Source organism: Urocitellus parryii, chromosome 2 (assembly GCF_045843805.1).
Source record: "Urocitellus parryii isolate mUroPar1 chromosome 2, mUroPar1.hap1, whole genome shotgun sequence".
NCBI lineage: Eukaryota > Metazoa > Chordata > Mammalia > Rodentia > Sciuridae > Urocitellus > Urocitellus parryii.
In genome coordinates, this window is record NC_135532.1 from 219,338,788 (window position 1) to 219,361,085 (window position 22,298).

The 22,298-nt window shown below is 33.8% G+C and overlaps 1 protein-coding gene across 10 annotated transcripts in view; it reads left to right on the plus strand.

Moving 5' to 3' along the window:
- The window catches only part of Ttc3 (tetratricopeptide repeat domain 3), a 122,714-nt gene that overhangs the window by 41,744 nt on the left and 58,672 nt on the right, over positions 1 to 22,298 (plus strand). For all 10 annotated transcript variants that reach the window (XM_077795411.1, XM_077795406.1, XM_077795414.1 and 7 more), the window contains 15 exons: positions 43 to 88; positions 873 to 996; positions 2,924 to 2,987; positions 6,196 to 6,256; positions 6,456 to 6,540; positions 8,460 to 8,594; positions 9,449 to 9,529; positions 11,214 to 11,326; positions 13,093 to 13,213; positions 15,363 to 15,485; positions 16,213 to 16,314; positions 17,803 to 17,895; positions 18,524 to 18,588; positions 19,507 to 19,643; positions 20,638 to 20,964. In XM_077795411.1, the coding sequence (XP_077651537.1) occupies positions 43 to 88; positions 873 to 996; positions 2,924 to 2,987; positions 6,196 to 6,256; positions 6,456 to 6,540; positions 8,460 to 8,594; positions 9,449 to 9,529; positions 11,214 to 11,326; positions 13,093 to 13,213; positions 15,363 to 15,485; positions 16,213 to 16,314; positions 17,803 to 17,895; positions 18,524 to 18,588; positions 19,507 to 19,643; positions 20,638 to 20,964 (1,677 nt within the window). The remainder of the gene's footprint in view (positions 1 to 42; positions 89 to 872; positions 997 to 2,923; positions 2,988 to 6,195; positions 6,257 to 6,455; positions 6,541 to 8,459; positions 8,595 to 9,448; positions 9,530 to 11,213; positions 11,327 to 13,092; positions 13,214 to 15,362; positions 15,486 to 16,212; positions 16,315 to 17,802; positions 17,896 to 18,523; positions 18,589 to 19,506; positions 19,644 to 20,637; positions 20,965 to 22,298) is intronic.

Sequence of the window (22,298 nt, forward strand, 5' to 3'; positions counted from 1 at the left end):
TCCATTGATTACTCTGTGTGTGTGTGTGATTGACTTTTATAGGTCGAACACCAAATAAGAATCCAATTAAAGCTTTTTATGAAAGCAGGTGAGTTAATATCAGATCAGTAGCTACTACTTGGAATGACTTTGCCCTGTGAACTTAAGAATCACTTGTATTTGTCATTTTAAAAACTTAATCGCAACTATAGTAAATTTAGGGATGGAAGAAAAAGAGGGTTCTTTTTTTTTTTTTTTGGTGTGTGTGTGTGTGTGTGTTTGCACACAAAATATCAGGTGACCTGTGAGTTGTCAGATTTATTTTATTGAACGACTTGGACTATTAGTAGCCTAAGTTAGTGAGAAAAGAGGAGTGGAATGTTAATTTGAAGTTATTGTGCTTGACGGGGAGCAGTTGGTCACGGGGTCCTGGCAGTAGAGAGCTGATACACAGCCTTTGCCTCATGCCCTTCCTCTCTGTCCTGGAAACGTTGCCCCAGCCTCTTGATACTTTTCAAAGAGTACAAATCGATTTAGGAATGCTTATAAGAAAATAAATAGCCAGGATTCTACATTTGCTTATTTGGCAATTTAAATAGATTAAACCTTTCTCCCTTGATAAGCACACAGGATAGTGAAGCTGTTAATATGTGAAACATGAAGATTTATTTACTTTAATATTAGAACCCAGAATATTAGCCTTGAACTGGTTTTAAATACTACTTATGTATAAAGGCTTATCTGAGAGGTAGAGGATCTTTTCAAAACAGTGGTACCTTGCTTTCAAGGAAGAAAGGCTATAATTGCTGCAACCTGTTTGTTTGAAGGATAACTTTTAAAAATGCTCATTAATTAGTAGGAATAAAGGGGTCATTCCTTTTATCCCATTTTAGGGCCTATATACCTAGGAATTTATCAGCACCTGCTTTTAGTACTTCACTTAACTTTGTGGAGACGGAAAGAGATCTCAAAAAAACTAACTACAAGATGGCAAACGGTGGTAATCAGAATCTAAAGGTAAGCTCAGTTAAAAACTTAAAATTATTTCAGCTATTAATAGTAACATGTTGGTGATAGTGGAAACCAACTATTTTGGTGGTATAAACTCTTACTTGTTGAGATCAAGAAAATTATTCTTTTTTTTAGATTTTGTTTTGTTTTGTTTTTGGTACCAGGGAATGAACCCATGGGTGCTTAACCACTGAACCACATCCCCAGTGCAATTATTCCTCATATAATTACAACCAACTATACCTCATACAACTACATAAAAATAATATATTTAAAGTCACAGAATTTCTTCTGAAATCACACTTACATATCTTTTTTTTTTTTTTTTTTAAACCAGGGATTGAACCTAGAGATGCTTACCCACTGAGTTAAGCACATCCCCAGCCTTTTTATTTTTTTTTATTTTGGGCCTTTCTAAGTTGCTAAAGCTGGCTTTGAACTTGGAATCCTCCTGCCTTGGCCTCCTGAGTCCCTGGGATTATAGGAATGTACTGTCAAGCCTGACTATATTTACAGATATTAAAAGTATTTTTTTCTAGATATAATTTTGCCATTTAGTCCATTTTTATACCCTCCTTTTAGGTTATCCAGCCAGTCTCAGGAATGAGTGACAATGGGGTCTGTTGGCCAAGTCACTTCTGCCCCTCCCTGTGTTTTGGATTTGTCTTTTTCTCCCTTTTCTGATTTGTAATCTGTTTGTGACCTGGCACTGTAGCAGCTCACCAGCCAACTTGTGCTAAGCTGGGGTGCCTAGGAGGCACTCCTTCCCCACCTCTGCCAAGGTGTATCTACAGCTTCTGTTGCCCTTTCATGGCTGTGCTCAGCAGCAATCTTGGTCTGGTGGTTTTTTTCAGAGCACCACACTAAGGCTTCTAGCCTGCCTCTGAGGTCAGGTGACCCAGATAAATGTGTCTGAGTTTTCCTCTACCTGTGATATACATCCAACACTTAGCAGCTATCACTAAGTCACATTATATTTCTCTTCAAGATTTGAGGAAAGAAAAGATTATGATGTTTTGGCATTGGGTGGGTGATGGGCATTGAAAGGAACTTTCTTAATATACCGTTAAGTCCTTTTGTTGGTAATATTGAAAATCTCCAAGAGGCTGTATTAATTTAGGGAGAAGAGCACAGGAATAATGTGGTAATATTCTGTTTAGTCATTGTTGAATAGCTGCCACATGAGACATCATTCTAGGCATCAGAGATAGAATTGTCATTCAAGAATTTGTCATTTGTCTTGATCTCTGGTCACTAGTTATCATTTTGTATGCTTGCTTATACATTTAGACTTAGTAACTAGATGCATATTTTAGGCGTTTGAGTGAATTCTATCATATTCTACTACAAATTCTATTTCATGGCCATTGAATTTTTATTTTTTGTAACAGTACATTATAATTATACATCATAGTGGAATCCATTGTTACATTCTCATACATGCATATAACAATTTGGTCCATTTCATTCCCCAGTACTTCCTCTCCCTTCACCCTGGTCCCTCTCCACTACTCTGCTGGTCTCTCTCCTATTTTCATGAGACCGGTCCTCTTTTTTTCTTTATTTTTTCTCTAGCTCCCAAGTGTGAGAGAACATATGACCCATGACTTTCTCAGTCTGGCTTCTTTCACTTAACATGATGTGCTCAGGTTCCATACATTTTCCTGCAAATGGCATAATTTTGTTCTTCTTTATAGTTGAGTATAACTCCATTGTGTGTATGTATCACATTTTCTTGATCAGTTCATCCATTGATGACCACCTAGACTGGTTCCATAGTTTTGACTATTGTGAACTATGCTGCTATAAACATGGATGTGCATGATCACTCTAGTATGTTGACTTTAGTTCTTTTGGATAAATGCTGAGGATTGGTATAACTGAAATGGCTATATTATGTTTACAGTCTCACTAGTTTTATTTCCATGGGCAGGTGGTAGATGAGGCTTTGAAGGTAGATGATTGTGACTGTCATCCTGAATTTTTACCACCACCAAGTGAGTATTTTTTCTTATATAAATTGTTGCTGAGTTGTCATAGTATTACCTAAACTTTATGCCCTAAAATTTGTACAAGCCTCATTTATATTTGCTCTTGTTCTCATTTTAATTTATAATGCTTCTGTATAAGTCAGCTTTCCATCACTATAATGAAATATTTGGCAAACGCTAGCTATGACGTAAAGAGAATTATATTTTGGCTCATAGTTCTGGAGATGTGAAGATATGGTGCCTGTATTGGCTCAGTGCTGGTAAGGCAGTGGATTGCAATGGCAGGGAAAATGTGGTGGAGCAAACTGCTCATATCCTGAGCCAGAAAGCAGAGAGAGAAGACAAGACCAGGCTCCCACATTCCTATTCAAAGGCATTTCTCCAGCGATTTAACGAACTTCCTTAAAGATTCTACAGCACTTCTTAATATTGCCACCCTAGCGACTAAGCCTTTGCACGTGGACTTTTGGGGAACACTCAGCATAAACATAGCAGTTTTTATTGTTAAGAAAACATTGAGTATTTGAAATCAATGCTCGGTCTTTTCATTACTTAATACATTTAATTTTGGAACTTCAATAAGAAGAATGGAAAGGAACACTTAAGCACATAGCATTTCTTGATCTGTCCTTAATCACTTTTAGGCCACCTTTGTTTCTTGTTATTGAAAGTTTTCATTATTATCTCCCTTTCCTTAATCTCAGGAGCCTTTCTTTTTTTTTTTTTTTTTTTTTTTTTTTTACATTTTTCCCCCTAATCAATCTCCCTCTGAAATTTTTAATACCATACGTACTGCTTGTCTGTTTACATACAATATGTTCATCTGTGCTTTATATATAAAAAGAACTAGGCTTTTTCGTCTCCCAACAACTTAATTTTTTCATGTATTTGGAGTAATACTCAACTCCTGTTGAGAATGGATGTCTGTTGTCAGGTGTGGTGGTGCACACCTGTAATCTCAGCATCTTGGAAGGCTGAGGAAGGAGGATTGCAAGTTCAAAGCCAGCCTAAGCAATGTAGCAAGGCAATCAACTTGGTGAGATGCTGTCTCTAAATTTAAAAAACTTTAAAAGGGTTGGGGATGTGGCTCACTGGTTAAGTACCCCTGAGTTCAGTCCCTGGCACCAAAAAAAAAAAGAATGGATACTTTAGTCCTTTGGGACTACTGTAGCAAAAATACTATAAACTGGATAGCTTTAAACAACAAGCATTCAATTCTCACATTTCTGTAGGCTGGGAAATCCAATATTGTGGTGCCAGCAGTTTTGATATCTGGTGAGGCCTCTTTTCCTGGTTAATGGATGACCTTTTTTTGGATAATGGGAATTGAACCCAGGGACTTACTATTGAGCGAGATCCCCAGCCTTTTTTATTTTTTATTTTGAGAAAGGGTCTTGCTAAGTTGCTGAGGCTGACATTGAACTTGGGATCCTCCTGCTTTAGTCTCCAGAGTTGCTAGGATTACAGGGTGTACTACTGTGCCCAACAGTAGATGGCTAACTTTTTGCTGTGTCCTCACATGATAGAAGGATGGGGGCATCTCCTGGGGCCCCTTCTTATAAGGGCACTAATTCCTGTACGAGGTCTTTACCTTATGACCTAATCACGTCCTCAAAGTTCTACCTCCTAAAACCATTGGGGATTAGATTTCCAACATAACAAATCTTGGGGCAACACATTCAGCCCCTAAGAATGCTTTAGGCTAATTCCTGTTTAGTTTCAATTTTGAGGAAAATCTTTCTCGTGTGGATTACATGCTTCTCTGTTTTTTAAAACAAGAGTTTAAGGAAATAGACTTTTTTTTTTTTTTTTTAATGATTCTAAAGGTTGTTATACCCAATAGTTGTTTATCTCAAGCTTTTATATAGAGTACCTTTCAGGGTTATTGAAGTGGATTGTTGGCCTCCAGTTAGTGAAACCCTGTTGCTCTCTTTACTTTCTCCCGTTTGTTTTCTTTTGAATGGCTTTGTTTCTATCCATTTTTATCTTTTACTACCTACATTCTGTCTTCTCTGGGGTCTAATTCCACATGTTGAACCCCTTAGTACTGAACATTTGCAGTTGGTTAGCAATTAGTGTGCTTACAGTGAGTGGGAAACTTAGGTGTTTGTCTTACCTATTGTGATTCCAACACCATGTGAAACATCTTTGAGGATTAAGCTTTTTTTTTTTTTTAGAAAGGTAGTTTTTAATTCGTTAATATTTCTTAGGATATTATTAGCAGACAACACATTTAAATAACTTATTTAAATACTATCTACTCATCAGTATCCACGTTCAGTAAAAGAACTTGAAATCCCAGGATTAGGGTTAAATAGTTTTGCCCAACCTCACAAGCAGAAATCACACTAAGACTCCTGTACCTTTCGTTTCTGAGGCTACTGAAGCCAGCTTGGGCCCCACCCTTCTTATTTCACTGACCTTGATCGGCTCTGTGCTGTCCCCACAAACCTAGCACATATTCTCTGTCCTCCCGCCATGCTCACTCTTCCATGTAGCTTTGAATGTGTCACTCCCCTGCTACACAGAGGCTTGATTCCTGCCAGTGTGATAAAGGCTAGCCTGATGACTCATGGGTATCTGAAGCAAAGGGTTTGCGAACACTCACACCAGCCTGCCTTTGCAGTCATTTTCTAGCCTTCTATCTTGCTAGAGCTCTTAAGATTGTACAGGTTTACTTAGTATTTATAAATGAACTCTACTCTTGGGTTCCAACCAGTCTGTCCAAATCATTCATCTTAAGACCAAAGGAAGGCTGCATCCTCACCAACTCTTTCCCCCAACCACTCTGCCTTAGGTGGGTGATTTCTTCCTTCTGTAGTTAGGAGAGAAGTTACTGGCTGTGGAATTAATGTGTCAATAATGGCATAGTCTTTTCTTATCTTCATTACTAAAACGATGTGTCCTTTCTTTCCATCTGATTGTAAAATGCCTGAGAATAGGAGCCCTTGCCTATATCTCTCTGTATCTGCTGCAAATCTAAATAACTATTATCACCATTATAATTTATCTTTGTAATAATTTTACATCATACATAGAATACCATCATCAGTGCCTGCCTTCCTTTCTGGCTTACCTGTTTGTAATTATGCTCTCATATAGTATTGCTTCTTTGGCTTTCTTATTCCAATTTACATATGTTTTTATTGTTTTGCTCTCAGGCTTGTGGATTTTTATGTATGGATCTCAGGAACAAATGCTTTTGTATTCACAGGTCAGCCTCCAAAACATAAAGGAAAACAAAAATCTCGAAACAATGAATCAGAGAAATTCAGGTATTTTTTTTCCTCTAATTTTATAGGGACTTTTTATTGAAATTACATTGGATTTAGAGAGTAATTTGGGGAAATCAGTGTCTTACTAATATTTCTATTTAGGAACTCACATGTGACTGTCCATTTACTCCGTATTTTTCTTTATATAAACAGGACTGTTTTATTTTAAGATGATTTAAAACATGCTTTTCTCTTTTAGTTCTAGTTCACAGTTGACTTTACCAGTTGATTTGAAAAACATCTTGGAGAAACAGTTTTCTAAATCTTCCAGAGCTGCACACCAGGTAATGGAAAAAGCTTTTCCAGTAGAAATAGCAAAGCTCTGGTCATGAATTAATATATGCTTGCTAAGAAACCGGACTACCATTAATTTAAATACTAATTCAAAAATTGTTACCCAGAGATTTAACCAGTGGTTAGAACTGTTTCTTGCCAAAGATTTAATAGTAATACTAACTTTAAATATTTTTCAAAGATTTGGATAATTTAAAAAGATTTAAACATATGCAGTTTCATTATGCCTACTTTAACAATAAACTTGGTAAATTCTTTTTATGTTATTTAGTGACGAAAATTTATATCATGGAATAGGATAATTGCTTCAAAATTTATGGGTCATTTAAAATTCAATTAATTATTTAGGTCTATATAACATCTTACAAAGGACTGAAACAGATTTCTAATTATTTGAATAAAAGCAGTTTTAGAATTTGTTAACAGTTGGAGATTTTTTAATTATATGTTTTTATATTTTTACTGACTCTAAAAACCCTGAAGGACTTAAAAAAAAAAAAGCCTGTGAAGGTAAAAAGATTATTTATGATAGTTGTTTGTGAACCCATTGTTTATTCAATATGTTTTTATTGGGCCCCTCCCAGATGTTGCAGACAGAGGGAGTCTGCATTGACACTGTCCAACCTGCTCTGATGAAACTTACAGTACAGATATCCTATGTTAATTATGTTAAGGGAAATAATTTCCAAGGCTATGTGGATCTGTTCCTAGAATAAGAAAGGAGATTAAAACAGCATATTTGGGCTGGGGTGGAAGCTCAATGGAAGAGTGCTTGCCTAGCATGTGTGAGGCACTAGGTTCAATTCTCAGCACTACATATAAATAAATAAAATAAAGATCCATTGACAACTAAAAATATTTTTTAAAAAGGTGAATAACTAGTGATTGACAGGACAGCACTTCATGGTCTGTAATCTCAAATTCACATCTTAAAACAAATGTGGCTATCATGTGTGTTTTAAATACTATAGTGGATAACCAGGTTAATATGAGAATTGTTCTTTTCCATCATATTTTGGGGGAAAGTTGTCCTATATTTTGGTTCATTGGCTAGAAACCGTCAGGAATCTTTTGTTAATCTGTGACTAAACTCTACAGTTTACCTTTTGAGTCTTTATTGTTAGGAATAGTGAGGAGTATATTGTTTAGATTAGTATTTTCTGTTCTCTGAATGGTGTACACATGTATGGCAAGGATGACGAGACTTTAATGTCTTACCTCTGTCATCTTTGTGGAACTTTTGTAACTTAAGGCTATTGCCATGTAACTAAAATCTGAATTCACATTATAATGTTTGTGTACATATGTTTTCAACTTGCAAAGAGTTTATCACTTTATTTGAGTATATTATGTCAATTTTGTTTTTATTTTTTATGTTTTTCCTTTTATTTAATATTGTACTCTGTCAATTTTTTTCTGGTTATATTTAAGTACATGTGAAGTAGGAGTAGTTAACGATTGAAATATGTATTTCTTGCTTAAAATTAATGTTTATTTCAGCACAGGATGACAGTTGTTAAAATCTGATTGGGTACATAGGTTGTGTGTTCTTATGTGTCTAATTGTTATAGTCCCAGACAATTTACTTATTTAGTGATGTTTGGTATTCTTCTTACATTGTTAAAACTCCAAAATATTATTGGTATAGACTGAAAAAGTAAGCAAAGCTTTGCACTGTATAGAATAAAATGAATCAAACTTTCCTCTCATGGGCAGTGATAATGAGGCAGTGCTGTGGTGAGAAAGGAATATGATGAATAAAGCATAGTTTGAGTATTTATTTAAATACTTATTATCATTTATAAAGTGTTAATGTGAACTTAACATTGTAAGTTTTAAACTAAAAAGCTGTAGATTTGCACTAGTGAAATAAAATTTTTTTTCTTTTTTTTTTTTTTCCTTTTTGCAGGATTTTGCTAATATAATGAAAATGCTAAGAAGCTTAATTCAAGATGGTTACACAGCCTTATTGGAGCAGCGTTGCCGAAGTGCTGCGCAGGCCTTTACAGAGTTGCTAAATGGTTTAGATCCTCAAAAAATAAAGGTAAAATTGCCAAATCATAGCTTGTTTATCAATACCAGTGCACCTCAGATGAATTTAGAAAAAATCAAGGCTTTAACTCGAATTTATATACCTTATACCTGGGCTGGGAGCAGGTGAATCTCCTCCAGGTTGTGGGGCACAGGTGATGATCCCAATTCAGAGTTTGTGATTACATTCAATGTATGATCCATGCTTATGTTCTCTTTTTGACCATTGTTTGGGTTATCAGAACCTTCTGGCCTTTCCTTTTATGAAAAGGAGACTTTTAATAAATCAAGAATTTGGACTCACTTTTAGGTTGCATTTTTTTATCCAGCAAGAAGGAATTAACTAGATAAATGAGTAGCTTAAGCAAGATTGTGAAAGAGCAGATATCTTACTTAATCTGTTACTAACACTCACATGCAAAAGCACATGATTTTAATTAAAAATTATTCTAATTTATTATGAACTATGCCTTAAACAACTGACACATCGATTCTGTGTTTTATTTTTTTTTTTAATTTTTTTTTTTTTTTAGTTGTAGTTGGACACAATACCTTTATTTTATTTATTTATTTTATGTGGTGCTGAGGATGGAACCCAGGGCCTCGCTCATGCTAGGCGAGCACTCTACCGCTGAGCCACAACCCCAGCACTGGTTTTGTGTTTTAAATACTTGATATGAATATAACAGTTTCGTATTTGTAAAATATATTTTCTAATTCTATTTGATCTTTAATTCAATCATACTGATGAATGATGTTATTACACTTGTTTAGTGATGTTATTACACTGTTGTGGCTAGAAGGTTAATGTGATGTAAACTGGCAGATTTATGTTTAGATTTTTAACTAAAGCCTTTTTATTGACAGCAATTGAACCTGGCCATGATTAACTATGTATTAGTAGTATATGGACTTGCCATTTCTCTGCTTGGAATAGGACAGCCTGAGGTAAGATTGTAACACAGAGAACAAACAATTAAAATAGGATATTGGTTTTGTAAGATATATAAAAACTATTTTTCCATTTTGGCTCATTTCCTTCTGTGTACTTTCTTGAAAGGCTGAAATAGCTAAATTTAAATAGTTTGTGCTTTTTTTTTCTTTCTTTTTTTTTTTTTTAAAGAAAACTTTGTATTCCTATTAGAAAAAAGTAATGCTTGCAGTACTGGGATTCTACATCTTACTTACATAAAAAATAAAGAATCTAATATATCCTGGTAGGCAAATTGCAAAAACATAAAGTTGAAGGAAAAGAGCAGGTTGGAGAACACAAACATTGTGATAACACTAGTGTATAATTTCATATAGAACAATACTAAATATTGTTTATGGATATCTCTGCATTTTGTAAAACTGAAAAAAAATCATGGACTACCCGTTTATCATATTTAAGATAATGACAACATTTATTGATAAAAGAGGGAATGGGCCTGAGGAAGTTAGAAAGGAGATCTCAACTTTGTGTTATGCTATTTTATTAGAAAACTGAAGTAAACATGACCATGCTTAATAGCTCTTAGTTCTGGGTGATGAGTAGTTTGGTGTTTGGTTAATTCTTAAGTGGAGGATTCAGGTAATGGCATATGGTCTGCATGTAGGTGTGAGCTCTAGTGGTCCCCATTACTCATGCTCTTCTTTTACTTTCCTGGGATGCTTACTTACCTGTGCTATTCAGTATTATAACCTTGTTTGAGGTTCTCTAGAATGATTTCAAGTATTATAACATATCCTTTCTGCCAACTTGGATGCTAAACTTCCCTGATAAAATGAAAGTTCAACTCTAAATTGCTACCTAGTTAAGATCAAACTTGACGTTCATGTTTTACTCACTTCTGAGAATCTACAGTGCCTGAGGTTCCTTTTCCTTGTTCTTGATGTGACAGATGGAATGCCTTCTATTAATGCCTGTCTAATTCTGTTTTATAATATATCAATGGAAACAGGACTTCATGATTTTAATTCTATCTTGACAGAATAATAAATTTCATGCTTTCCCTAATTGGAATTGAAGAAATAGTTTGTTATACTCATGATTTACTGTAAAATAGACAATTTTTTTTAAAAAAACTATGAATATGGCAGAATTTATGCATTTAAAAGATTTTCATCAGCATAGACCCTTAAGGAAGCCATGTGTTGACCACAGTCCAGCCCTTGTTTCAGACATTCTTGGAATGCCTCTAAAGGGCTATTTTTTTTTTTGGGGGGGGGGCTATTTTTAAGATAGCTTTTGTCTAAGAGAGCAGTACTTAATAGGATGTAGATTACAATGTGTGTGCATGTGTGTATTTGTGTTTGTGTGTTTTTTTATCATGAATTTACATCTTATAGTATTAGCCAGCATAGGCCATCACTTTGTGTGTACAAAGAAACGTTTATATAGTTGGCTGTCTTATATTTTTGGCAAGGTTGGATTTGTTGAATTCCTGGGTTTCCATATGTTTATCTGATTAGCTACAGGAAATTTGTATAACTTCTAAGAAAATGAAATGCAGAGAGTATAATTTTTCCGTAAGAATTTTTTAATATATAGTTTTTTTAATATTACACGAAAGGAATCAACTTTGAGGTGAAGTCTGTTTTAACATTTTTCTTCTTGCATAAGTGATTATTGTTCTCACCTTTATTAAAGGAATTATCTGAAGCTGAAAACCAGTTTAAAAGGATTATTGAACACTACCCCAATGAGGGACTTGATTGCTTGGCCTATTGCGGAATTGGAAAAGTATATTTAAAAAAAAACAGGTTAGTAGAAATGACATTAATTTCCAGGCTGATAAATTTGAAGTCTTAATGTGATGATGATCCTTTTTCTGGAATTATTTTGTTACCTTATGTGTGGCACACTATTATGATTGTGATTTACTTTGAGGAGCTGACATCTTAGTATCGATATTAAGTATTAAAGCAAGATCGATCAGTGCAATTCTTGATACTTCTTAATTTTGTAATTCATAAGAAAGTCAGTAATAGAGTATTTAACATGAAGAATTTAATATCCATTTGTACATTTCATCTATAAATGGTGACTGAATTGATATAAATTAGTACTTTAAAATATGGTTTATACATTTTGATGTTAAGTACCTATTTCCAAAAAAATTGTATGAAAGTGTTTTTAATAAAAGGTACATATTAACATGATGTTAAACACATCATGAGTTAAGCATAAAAACCTTTCTGAATTTCTATTATAGTAGAAATCCTTATTCCAAGTTCAAAATACAACTTTTCTCTAAATGTTTCATTGCTCTTAGTCTTGTCTCCCCATATTGCCTGTATGACCCTTAGGGAACAGGATTGTGTCTTGGGCTTTAAAAAAAGAAATCTGTGTTTCCAACCACTTGCATTCAATATACATAGGTTACATTATAAAGAAATAATTGTTCACTGATTGAAATATCTTATAATTTTTAATTTTCCTCATATTTTCATCTAACATTTTAGGGAAAGTTTTATGAGATTCTTGGGAACCCAATCTTAGAGTGTACCTGGAACCTCTTTGTAGATTTTTAAAGATTAAAGAAAATTCTTTTGCTTCATGAAGTTACTTTTGAATCGGTCTGTAAGGATCAAGTAGTTACAAGGGAAATAGGATTTAGCAATCACCTTTATAGTAATAGCAAATGAAATTAATTTCAAAGTGTAGTGTAAATTGTTAGGACATCCTTGTTTAATGCAATGGTGATATGCTGGTATTCACAAGGTCCAGGAAAGAAACATAAATGTGTAAAATCATGGAAATGTGGTAAACTGGAAAGTCTTTGCCATGTTGAAAGGCATTTACATTTTAATTCCTAAGTAATATGATGTGGGTAAAAGTCTAATAGCTGCTTTTTGGCATTGTAATGTACCATTTGTATCCTGCTATTGATAATTGTCTTATGGTGGATGGTAGTCTAGCTTTTCTACATATAAATCTTTTTTTTTTTCAATTTTTTGTCAGTGAGTTATTGGCTTTTTTTTAAACTTTATTTTTATTTGTTTATTTTTATATGGTGCTGAGGATCGAACCTAGTGCCTCACGAGTGCAAGGCAAGCACTCTACTGCCACTGAGCTACAACCCCAGCCCTACATATGAATCTTTACATATGTATAGGCAAAAATAAGTTTTTAAATTAGAAAATAGTTTCAAGATTGGAGAAAGCAGGGAATCTCTTTTTTAGTCTAAAGAGAATAAAGCCCTCATTAACTTCATAATCCAATACTTCAGTATCTTTTTTTTGAATGGAACAAAGTTGCATTTTAAAAGGACTAGCATGCACCTTACCATGATAAAGCCAAAGGCCAGGACACAGTTATATTTAGTTTATATTACTGTAATAGCAAGCAGCAATAAACCTTAGTAAGTTTTATTTAAAGGAAATTTAGTGTTCATTGAATACTTCCATCTGATGTTTTATTGAAGGTACTCCTACCAAGAAGCTCTAGGTCTTGCGAACTCTTGTAGTAAATGAAAATATCACATCACATCTTCAGTATCTTTTTTTTTTCCTAATTCTGATTTTAGATTCCTAGAAGCTCTCAATCACTTTGAGAAAGCAAAAACCTTGATTTGTCGTCTTCCAGGAGTGTTAACTTGGCCCACCAGTAATGTGATTATTGAAGAGTCTCAGCCAGAGAAAATAAAGGTAACAGTTTGTTTTTGAGAATGTTCCCTGCTAGCTATATTAAGTGATGCAGGTGTTGAAAGACAGACAGTAGTACTCTCCTCACAGTCCCTGACATGCATTCTCCCTTGAAAGAGAAACAATGACTTTTAATGCACGTTTCCTAGGTACTAGTGACACACCTTCCATTCATCATTACATTTTCCTTACAGCAGCCTTGAGAATTGTGTAGTATGATCATTTCCATTTTACAGTTTAGATAGGTGAAGTGATGAGCTCATGGTTAAGCATCAAGGAAGTGGTAGAGCTGGAACTAGAGTTCAGGCATTCTGACATTAGAGCATGTGTTATTAAGTAGGATGCTGTACTGGTTGTACTTAGAGGAAGGTACAGTATTACTGTTTTATTATATTAATATCATTATTGAGATGGTACCTGAGTTTATGAATTGAATTATGAATTTAGTGTCATTTCTGGAGCCATATGGATGCTTTACCAATTCTGGAAAAACTAATAAATTTTGTCTCATATACCAGAACTTGCTTTTGTATGAAGCTTTTAAAATTACAGGGGCCAACTTTTACAACTTTATAGTAAAAAGACAAATAATCAAATTTACAAGTATATAATAGACATATCTGCAAAGAAAATATAGTGATAACCCATTAGTACAATATTGTTAACCATTAAGGAAATGCAAATAAAAACACAGTGAGATACTGGTTCACACTCTGAGGATATGCATAGATATTAAGTGTTGGCAAGGGTATGGAAATATTATAACATTCATACTTTGCTGGTTGTAACGTAAAATGGTGCAGCTGCTTTGGGACAACAAGACTGGCAGTTCCTCAAATAGTTAAACATAGGGTTACCATGTGACACAGCAGTTCCACTCCTAGATTTGTACAAAAAAAGGAAAACATGTTCTCCCCAAAACTTGTACATGAATGTTTATAGCAGCACAATTCATAATAGCCCCAAAGGGGGAACAACCCAAGTATCCACTGATGAATAGATAAACAATAAGTACTGATATATGATACAACATGCATGAATCTTGCAAACACTGTACGAAATAAAAGAAGCCAGACACAAAGGTCACATGCTGTATGATTCTGTATATATGAAATATCCAGAATAGGCAAATCTGTATACAGAGACAGAAAATAGATTGTCTAGGTCTGGGCATTAGGGGAAAAAGATGAGGAGCTGCTAATGGTATTGAGTTCCTTGTTGGACGATGAAAATGATCTAAATTTAGATTGGTGATGGTTGTACAACATTTTGGATATATTAAAAGCCACTGATCTGTACTCTTATGTAAGTTTTATTATATTTATATCAACAAAGCTGTTACAGAAAAATAAAGCACAGAGATTATTAGATTTTCCTCTCATTATACCATATTGGGATGGAGATATACAAGTTATTGACAACAAAAAACCAGTACTGAAAGCATGGTGTTAGTCTCTTGGGGGCTTCTAATTCTCTAGAGTATTAACAAATACATGTGGCAGAGATAGATGAATGGGAGTGTTAGGATTTTAGATCAAGTTACATTGAGAAAGAGATGAATCATAGGATTTTCAGGCTTGCCCTAAGGCTTATTTTATCTTAATTGTTCGATTTCTCTTAATTCTTTCCTTTTTTTTTTTTTTTCCTGGTTTCTGGGCAGTGAACCCAGAGATATTTTACCACTGAGCCATTCCCAGCCCTTTTTGTATATTATCTTGAGACAGGTTCTTGCAAGTTGCTTAGGGCCTAAGATGGTAAGACTAGCCTTGAATTTGTGATCCTCCTGCCCCAGCCTCCTAAATCACTGGGATTACAGGCATGCGCCATTACACCCAGCTTCCCTCTTGATTCTTAAAGGAGATTTCTAAAAACTATAAATTATAAAACCAGTTTTGATGATAACAGAGGACAAGATTTTGTTTCTGACTGAAATTCTAAAAACAAGAATTTTGTTCATTTCTCTTTGTTTACATATCTTTGTACCAGCTTCCTTTTAAAAGGAAAATCTTTAAAAGTTGTATACAAATAATTTGTCCTGGGTAAAAACATTAATTTCTATGCTGAAAATGGTTTGATGGCAAGAGGAATCACAAGCATTTTTTATTGACAAATCAGTGTTGTGATACTATCAGATTTGCTTATTTTGCTTTAGATGCTGTTAGAGAAATTTGTTGAAGAATGCAGGTTTCCTCCAGTGCCAGATGCTATTTGTTGCTATCAGAAGTGTCGTGGATATTCCAAAATCCAGATATACATAACTGATCCAGACTTTAAGGTAAAAAATGAAATGTACAATGGAACATTAACTTGCAAAGTCATGCCTTAAAAATGAATCCAGAATAAATTCTGTAATTGGAGGCACCCAAATTGTCCCCTTGCCTGCCCCTTACCCTGGATTTTTTTAGGTCATCTCACATGGGAAGCCAGGGCCACTGAAATAAATGTTTTGGGCTGGTGTGGTGACCATAGATGACAGGCTAGCTAATTTCATTTCCTCCTCCAGCCATGTTTCATGTAACTGCCTCTTCCTTAGGAACATAGGAAACAAAGTGAGATTGTTACCTCTGATTTGTTGGATTTCTAATGCCTTGTAAAAATTGAGTCCAAGAATATAAAGGCCAGTGCAATCACTGAATTAAACCCTAAAAACCTAACTTGTGCTTAATTAAGTGATTAAGTTTTTGGTTTATTCAAGAAGATAACTGTCCTACTCTTAGATTAGTAGATCGGATGAAATGTTTGTTAAGATATTTGATATTCTGTAAAGGATAATGCAGATGTCAGCTGTGGAAATGAAGATGTTTGCCAAGTTCTGTATCTATAGAACTCAGCATTTTGTAGTACAGAGTATTTTATCCCTCTTCAAGGAGATAGATTATCTAGTTATATCTGCCAAGTGAATGCAACAGTTCTTTTTATCTTAATATATGTGCTTGAGGGAATGAGTAAGTGTATGTGCATAGACATCTTTAAAATGTGAATTAAAATGTTTTGAAATCCAGGGTTTTATACGAATCAGCTGTTGCCAGTATTGTAAAATAGAATTTCACATGAACTGCTGGAAGAAGTTAAAAACAACCACCTTTAATGATAAAATTGACAAGGTAAGCCGCAATAAAGATTGTCTGGATTTTTAAAATATGTATATTGAATGTTTAAAAAAAATTTTAAAAATTCCTTCTTGAGGATTCTAGACTTCATTAGAAAGTTTTAAGTTATGATTTTAACAATAAAGTGGAAAATGAGTTTTTAAATTTTATACAAGTATGAAGGGAGTAACTGTAGAGGCCTTTAAAAAATTATTTAACTTTTGTATTGTAATGTTATAATCAGAAATAAAAATTTAATATTTTCTCGTTTTAAAATACAGATCTTAAATTATGCACTGACAATTTAGCTCATCATAGATTGAAAGCGTTGATGTAGAATTAAGGTTCCAACATTTTAGTTTTTTACCAAAATTGGTTAAGGTAATTTGTCCTAAGAAATTAACTTAAATTTTATACTACCATTTCTCAGGGGTTTATTCTTATTATCAATATAATGATTAGTTAATCCATTATTTAGAATACTATGGAAGAGGGCACAATTTTACAGTCTTATTTCCTTGTTACAATGTTTATTTCTGATCTATATAATCTGTGGACTTTAAAAAAAAGCCTTTTTTAATACTGTATAGCCCTATGCAAACCATTATCCCTAGTGGGAAAAAAATGTGATTATATTAGGTGTCTTTTAGCAGTTAGAATTATTTAAGTTTGGTAGAAACTGATTTTCACATAGATAGCTAGAGGTATAACTGTAACCCTGGAGTCACTTCTACTGTCTTTTTACTTACATTGAGATTTGTAAGCTATGTACTCTCCGTTAGTTGTCTTAACCATTTCCAGAATTCTAAATACCTTCTATTAATTAGTCAGCTTTCACTATGATATGCTGAAGTAATATACAACCAAAATATTTTGTGGCTAACAATGAGAGGGTCTTTTCTTGGTTATATTACTTGTCCTGAAGTTTTGTAGTTGTTGGCCAGGGTTGAGCTGCAGCCGGGTCTATTCTCTGTGGCCATGTTCTTTATTTCCAAATCCAAGTTGTACTTTTTTGGAACATGTTTCTTTAACAGAGGGAAAAGAACAATAGCCAGTTCATACTGTGTTTCCTAGAGTGTTCATTTAGACCTGGTGTATGCTATGGCAGTTTGACTTCCTTTACCACAAAGCAAGTCACAGGGACAGGTCTGCCCCATACGTGTGGATACAGTCTTCCTATAAGAAGGCTCTGAAATGGCAGCAATCAGGCACTTTCGTTGCCTCCCTAAAGGAAATTTCATAGTATATTTTGAATGTACTTTGTGGTTAAAATAGTATATGTGTTGGGGCTGGGATTGTGCCTCAGTGGTAGAGCACCCACCTAGCTTGTGTAAGACACTGGGTTCGATCCTCAGCACCACACAAAAATAAATAAATAAATAAATAAAATAAAATAAAGGTATTGTGTCCATCTACAGCTAAAAATGAAGTTTAAAAAAATGGTATACATGCATAGATTTATCCCTCCTACACATAACATTCTTCTTCTTTTAAATCAAATAGGATTTTCTACAAGGAATTTGTCTTACCCCTGACTGTGAAGGTATCATTTCTAAGATTATCATCTTTAGCAGTGGTGGTCAAGTTAAATGTGAAGTAAGTATCTAATAAAGGAGAAACTTTATTAAACTTGTAACCAAAATGTTTATACCTGTTAAAATGTTTTAAGTTTGAGGAAGTTGTGTGATTTGAATCTTGTCTTTTGTAAGAAAAAAAAAGTTATATCATTTAAGAAAATAAATATTAGGACATGCATTGCAGTGAAGCATTTTCACATTCTTTTATTTCCTCCTAGGAAAAGCACACTTTTTATATTTTGGTTTTACTCTTTTTTGATAACTTCCATTTTATTAATACCCCAAAAGGGGTAGTGGTGGAGGTGTGGGTTTTAGAGAAGGGGAAAGAGTGCCTTGAGGGATTACCTTTAACTTCACCATCTGAATGTGGCAGGAGTGGGTAATTATAATATATATAATTTATTGGATCTTCTGCTTACCCTTAATTATTTAAAGTTTCTTCATAAAGTGTGTCTACTCTCTTGTTCCTCTTTTCAGTAAATTATTTTGCTAAAGCTTTCTGGGCTTTTGTCTGGGTCAAAACATCATCACTGTTCTCTATCAAATTGAACATTGTGTGTGCTTCTGAAATATTTGTTACTTGTGGTTTTGTGCTTTATGTCATGGGAGTATGAGACAAATTTTGGATGTCTTTGTTTTATTTAAAGTTTGAACACAAGGTCATAAAAGAAAAGGTTCCTCCAAGACCTATTCTGAAACAGAAATGTTCTAGGTAAGATTTTTAACAATCAATCAGTAGTTTTTATATTGTCTCTTAGTATATAACTCTGTTAAATGCAGATTTCTAAATTGTGCTATTTTTTAAAATTGGCTGTGCACACATATATAAATAAGTATTTTAAAAATTATTTTTATGGATATTTAAAACAGAACTAGCTTTAGAATGATTAAATACTGAAAATTTGAAAAAGTCACTATTTAGTGGTTGAACTTGTAAGTAAAATTATAACATTTCATGTTGTGAAATTACTTATCAACAGATTTGGCATTTAACAAAAATTATATAGTTAGCTTTTGGCTTTTAATTTCAAAAGCATTTTTGCTTTTTTATGTTTCTCCACCAAACATTTTGAACCAATGACTATTTCTTACCTTGAAATACTTAGTGTATTGTCAAAATTATTCACCTCTGTATCTTTCTGTTCAGATCAAATAATTCCAATCCTTTTTTCTTTTCTTTTCGGTCCTGCTTCTTGTTTTTCATCCTAAAAAGTGATTTTTTTTTCTTATAATTTGTGACCAAGAAAAACCAAAAGAAAAGATGTATAGAATTATTTGTTGAAAAGGAATCAGTGTAACCAAATCAACCAAATTCCCATGTTGTTATTGGGGTGAAAATAATATTTTATTATGGGATCTTGCTTGCAGAGTATATGTACTTTTCTTATTTACCCTACACAGTAATTTATATACATTATATATGTGGAAATAATTTGTATATGTTATATACATGGAAGTAATTTATATACATTATGTACATGGAAATAACATCTGTACAAATTATACATAGCTTTCTTAATTAAAAGTCACAGCCTATTGCTTGGAGAATGTTTTCTATAGTAGGCAACAGAAAGTAGTTCATTGAGCAATTAACAAAGGTAAATTATCACTGATTGTAAATGTTTATCAGCCTAGAGAAGCTAAGACTGAAAGAAGACAAAAAATTGAAAAGAAAGATCCAAAAACAAGAAGCAAAAAAATTAGCACAAGAAAGAATGGAAGAGGACTTAAGAGAAAGTAATCCACCCAAAAACGAAGAACAGAAAGGTATGCAGAAGTCCAGACATGATAAGAATAGTAAGGATTTGCTTAAACATACAAATACAGAATTATAAGGCTCATATTATTATTTAATTGAAGTATAGAATTCAGTTAGCATCTTTGTCTTCTATTATTCTTAGATAGTGAAGGGATTGGTGTGAAGAATATCATTTTAGAAGCAGTACACAGCGATTCACATGCTGTCCTGCTGATAACTCTAGGCAAACTGTGTCTGTTTCCTCTTCTTCAAACTGAATTGGAACATAATATCTGACCTGCATATTGTATGTTTGACAGTGCATTGTACAATCTGCTATGTGAATTTAAGTTCCAAAATATTGAACTGTAAATTAACTACTAATTGTCTGGAATAGTTCAAATAAAGAGGCAATTCATAAAAGGTATCATAGAGATTGCCTTGCCCAGCTTGTATTTTCATTCTCTAATAACATGGGGATGTCTCATAGGTGATTTTACTATTCCTGTATACATCTTAACCAGTATATTTATTTTTAGTTTTAAGTTGAAGTAAGTTTTCTCAGTTTTCTACATTGTGCCTGGATTTCCAAAATGAAATAGTTACCACTTGCTGTCTTTTTTTTTAATCTAATATACCAGTACTGTTTTACAGATTGATCATAATTATCTTTGCTACTGAAAAATGTATTTTAACTTTCTGAATGTATTTTAACTTTGCATGTTTAAGAACTGAAAATATTTTGGAGGTGATGAGATTGGGTTGGGATTGTTGAGGGAAAAAAACTATTTTAGAGGAAATAAAATTTTAGATGCTATTATATGAATGGTGTGAAATGAAGAGAATATAGAAGTATTGTTAAATATTTATATTCCTAATTTAAAGTTTCTTGAGTTGTCTATGTAAAATAAAGCAATCAATCTTAATTGTATCTTATGATATAATGTTACGTTATTTCTTTCTAAGTTATGCCATTGCAAATTAGTGTAATTTATCACTTTAACCTTTGTTATTTATTCCTAGAAACTGTAGACAGTAGTCAGAATTGTCAGTTCATTGATGACAGAATTCTGCAGTGCATAAAGCAGTATGCTGACAAGATTAAATCGGGTATACTAAACCCTTCCAAGCTTCTCAAAGAATTGCTCTCTTGGAAAGTTCTGAGCACAGAAGACTATACAACGTGTTTTTCTAGCAGAAATTTCCTCAATGAAGCAGTGGACTATGTCATTCGTCACTTGATTCAAGAAAAGAATAGAGTAAAGACAAGGGTATTTCTTCATGTTTTGAGTGAGCTTAAAGAAGTGGAACCCAAATTAGCTACCTGGATCCAGAAACTTAATAGCTTTGGTATGTCCCTTTATATTTTAGTCTGGTAGGAAGGATAAATGTAGGTCTCTGATTTCTTTTTATCTTCCTATCTTATTGTTTATGATATTTTAAATGTGGAATACACGTGTATGGTGAAAAATACTACCATCCACACATAATTTTTAGGTTATTCTATAGAAGGAAACGGTATGTTTTTTAAAAAGATCTAAACAAAATAAAAATCAGTCAGTAGGGAAATCTAGACTTGTATTATACTAAACATTTGTGAGTACTAGACACTACCCTGTGTAACCAACACACCCTGGAACCTAGGAGCTATTGAGTACCTTCTGGGATTGTGCAGCCCAATAGCCTTGTTGAGAAAGATTAAGATTCTGTGAAGAAAAATTAGGACAAGCAGATGGGACTCATTCTTTAGGAGCACCTCAGGCAAATCTATGTTGAAGGATGAGAAGAAATGTACCCTGGGGTTCAAGTAGGTGGTTTTGAATCACAAGGGAAGGATGTGGAAGACATCCCCTACCTCCCATTCAGGCTTCTTGCCCAAGGCCATGCAGGACTGCAGAATGAGCCCTCAAGTATGGTAGCTGTCTAACACGAGTAGGGATGCTTTGGGTACCTCCCAAGATGCTATATATTATGGCAACTGGGCTAGCATGATTGTTGATTCAGCTGGCAGCTATTGATAAAAGTCTATGGAAGGCCACAGGAAAGAGAGCAGTGCTCTCAGGCCCAAGAATAGCACCTGCCCAGCTTCTACCAGCTACCCCCACCTTTTTGAGTTTTTACAGAAATGCAGTTAGTAGAATATAAAGGTTTCAAAGAAGATTCTGGTCAATTTCTGTTGGTAGAGAAAAAGTCAGATGGCAGCAAGCTTGGCATAATTAGGTTAATATTCCTGCTCTGAGCATAGGTCTTAATAAGTTTCTGGCCTCAGAAAATCATTCTTAAGTGATAAGATGTCCAATCGAAAAGTAAATTTATAAGTTCTCTCTTAACACTTTAATCTTCCATAGAGGATAGAGTCACAACTGGAGAAGTGGGCCTTATAGGTTAGACTACATTGGAAGAATGCCAGTCAGTGTTTATTCAGGTAAATGCAGTCTTGCAGCTGACTGGCAGGAAAATATGACTATGTCTTGTGATATAACCCATGTATATTCTGAGAAGTAAAGGTATCACTTTAATAAGTTTGTATATATACTAAAGTATAAAATTAGCTCAAGGTTGTTAATTAGTAAAGATGTTATTATAGCCCTGATGTAAACTCACATACATTTAATTAAAGCAAGCAATTTCCAATTCCAGGAGTCACATCGTGAATATTTGACACAAGAGAGGCCAGTTTATAT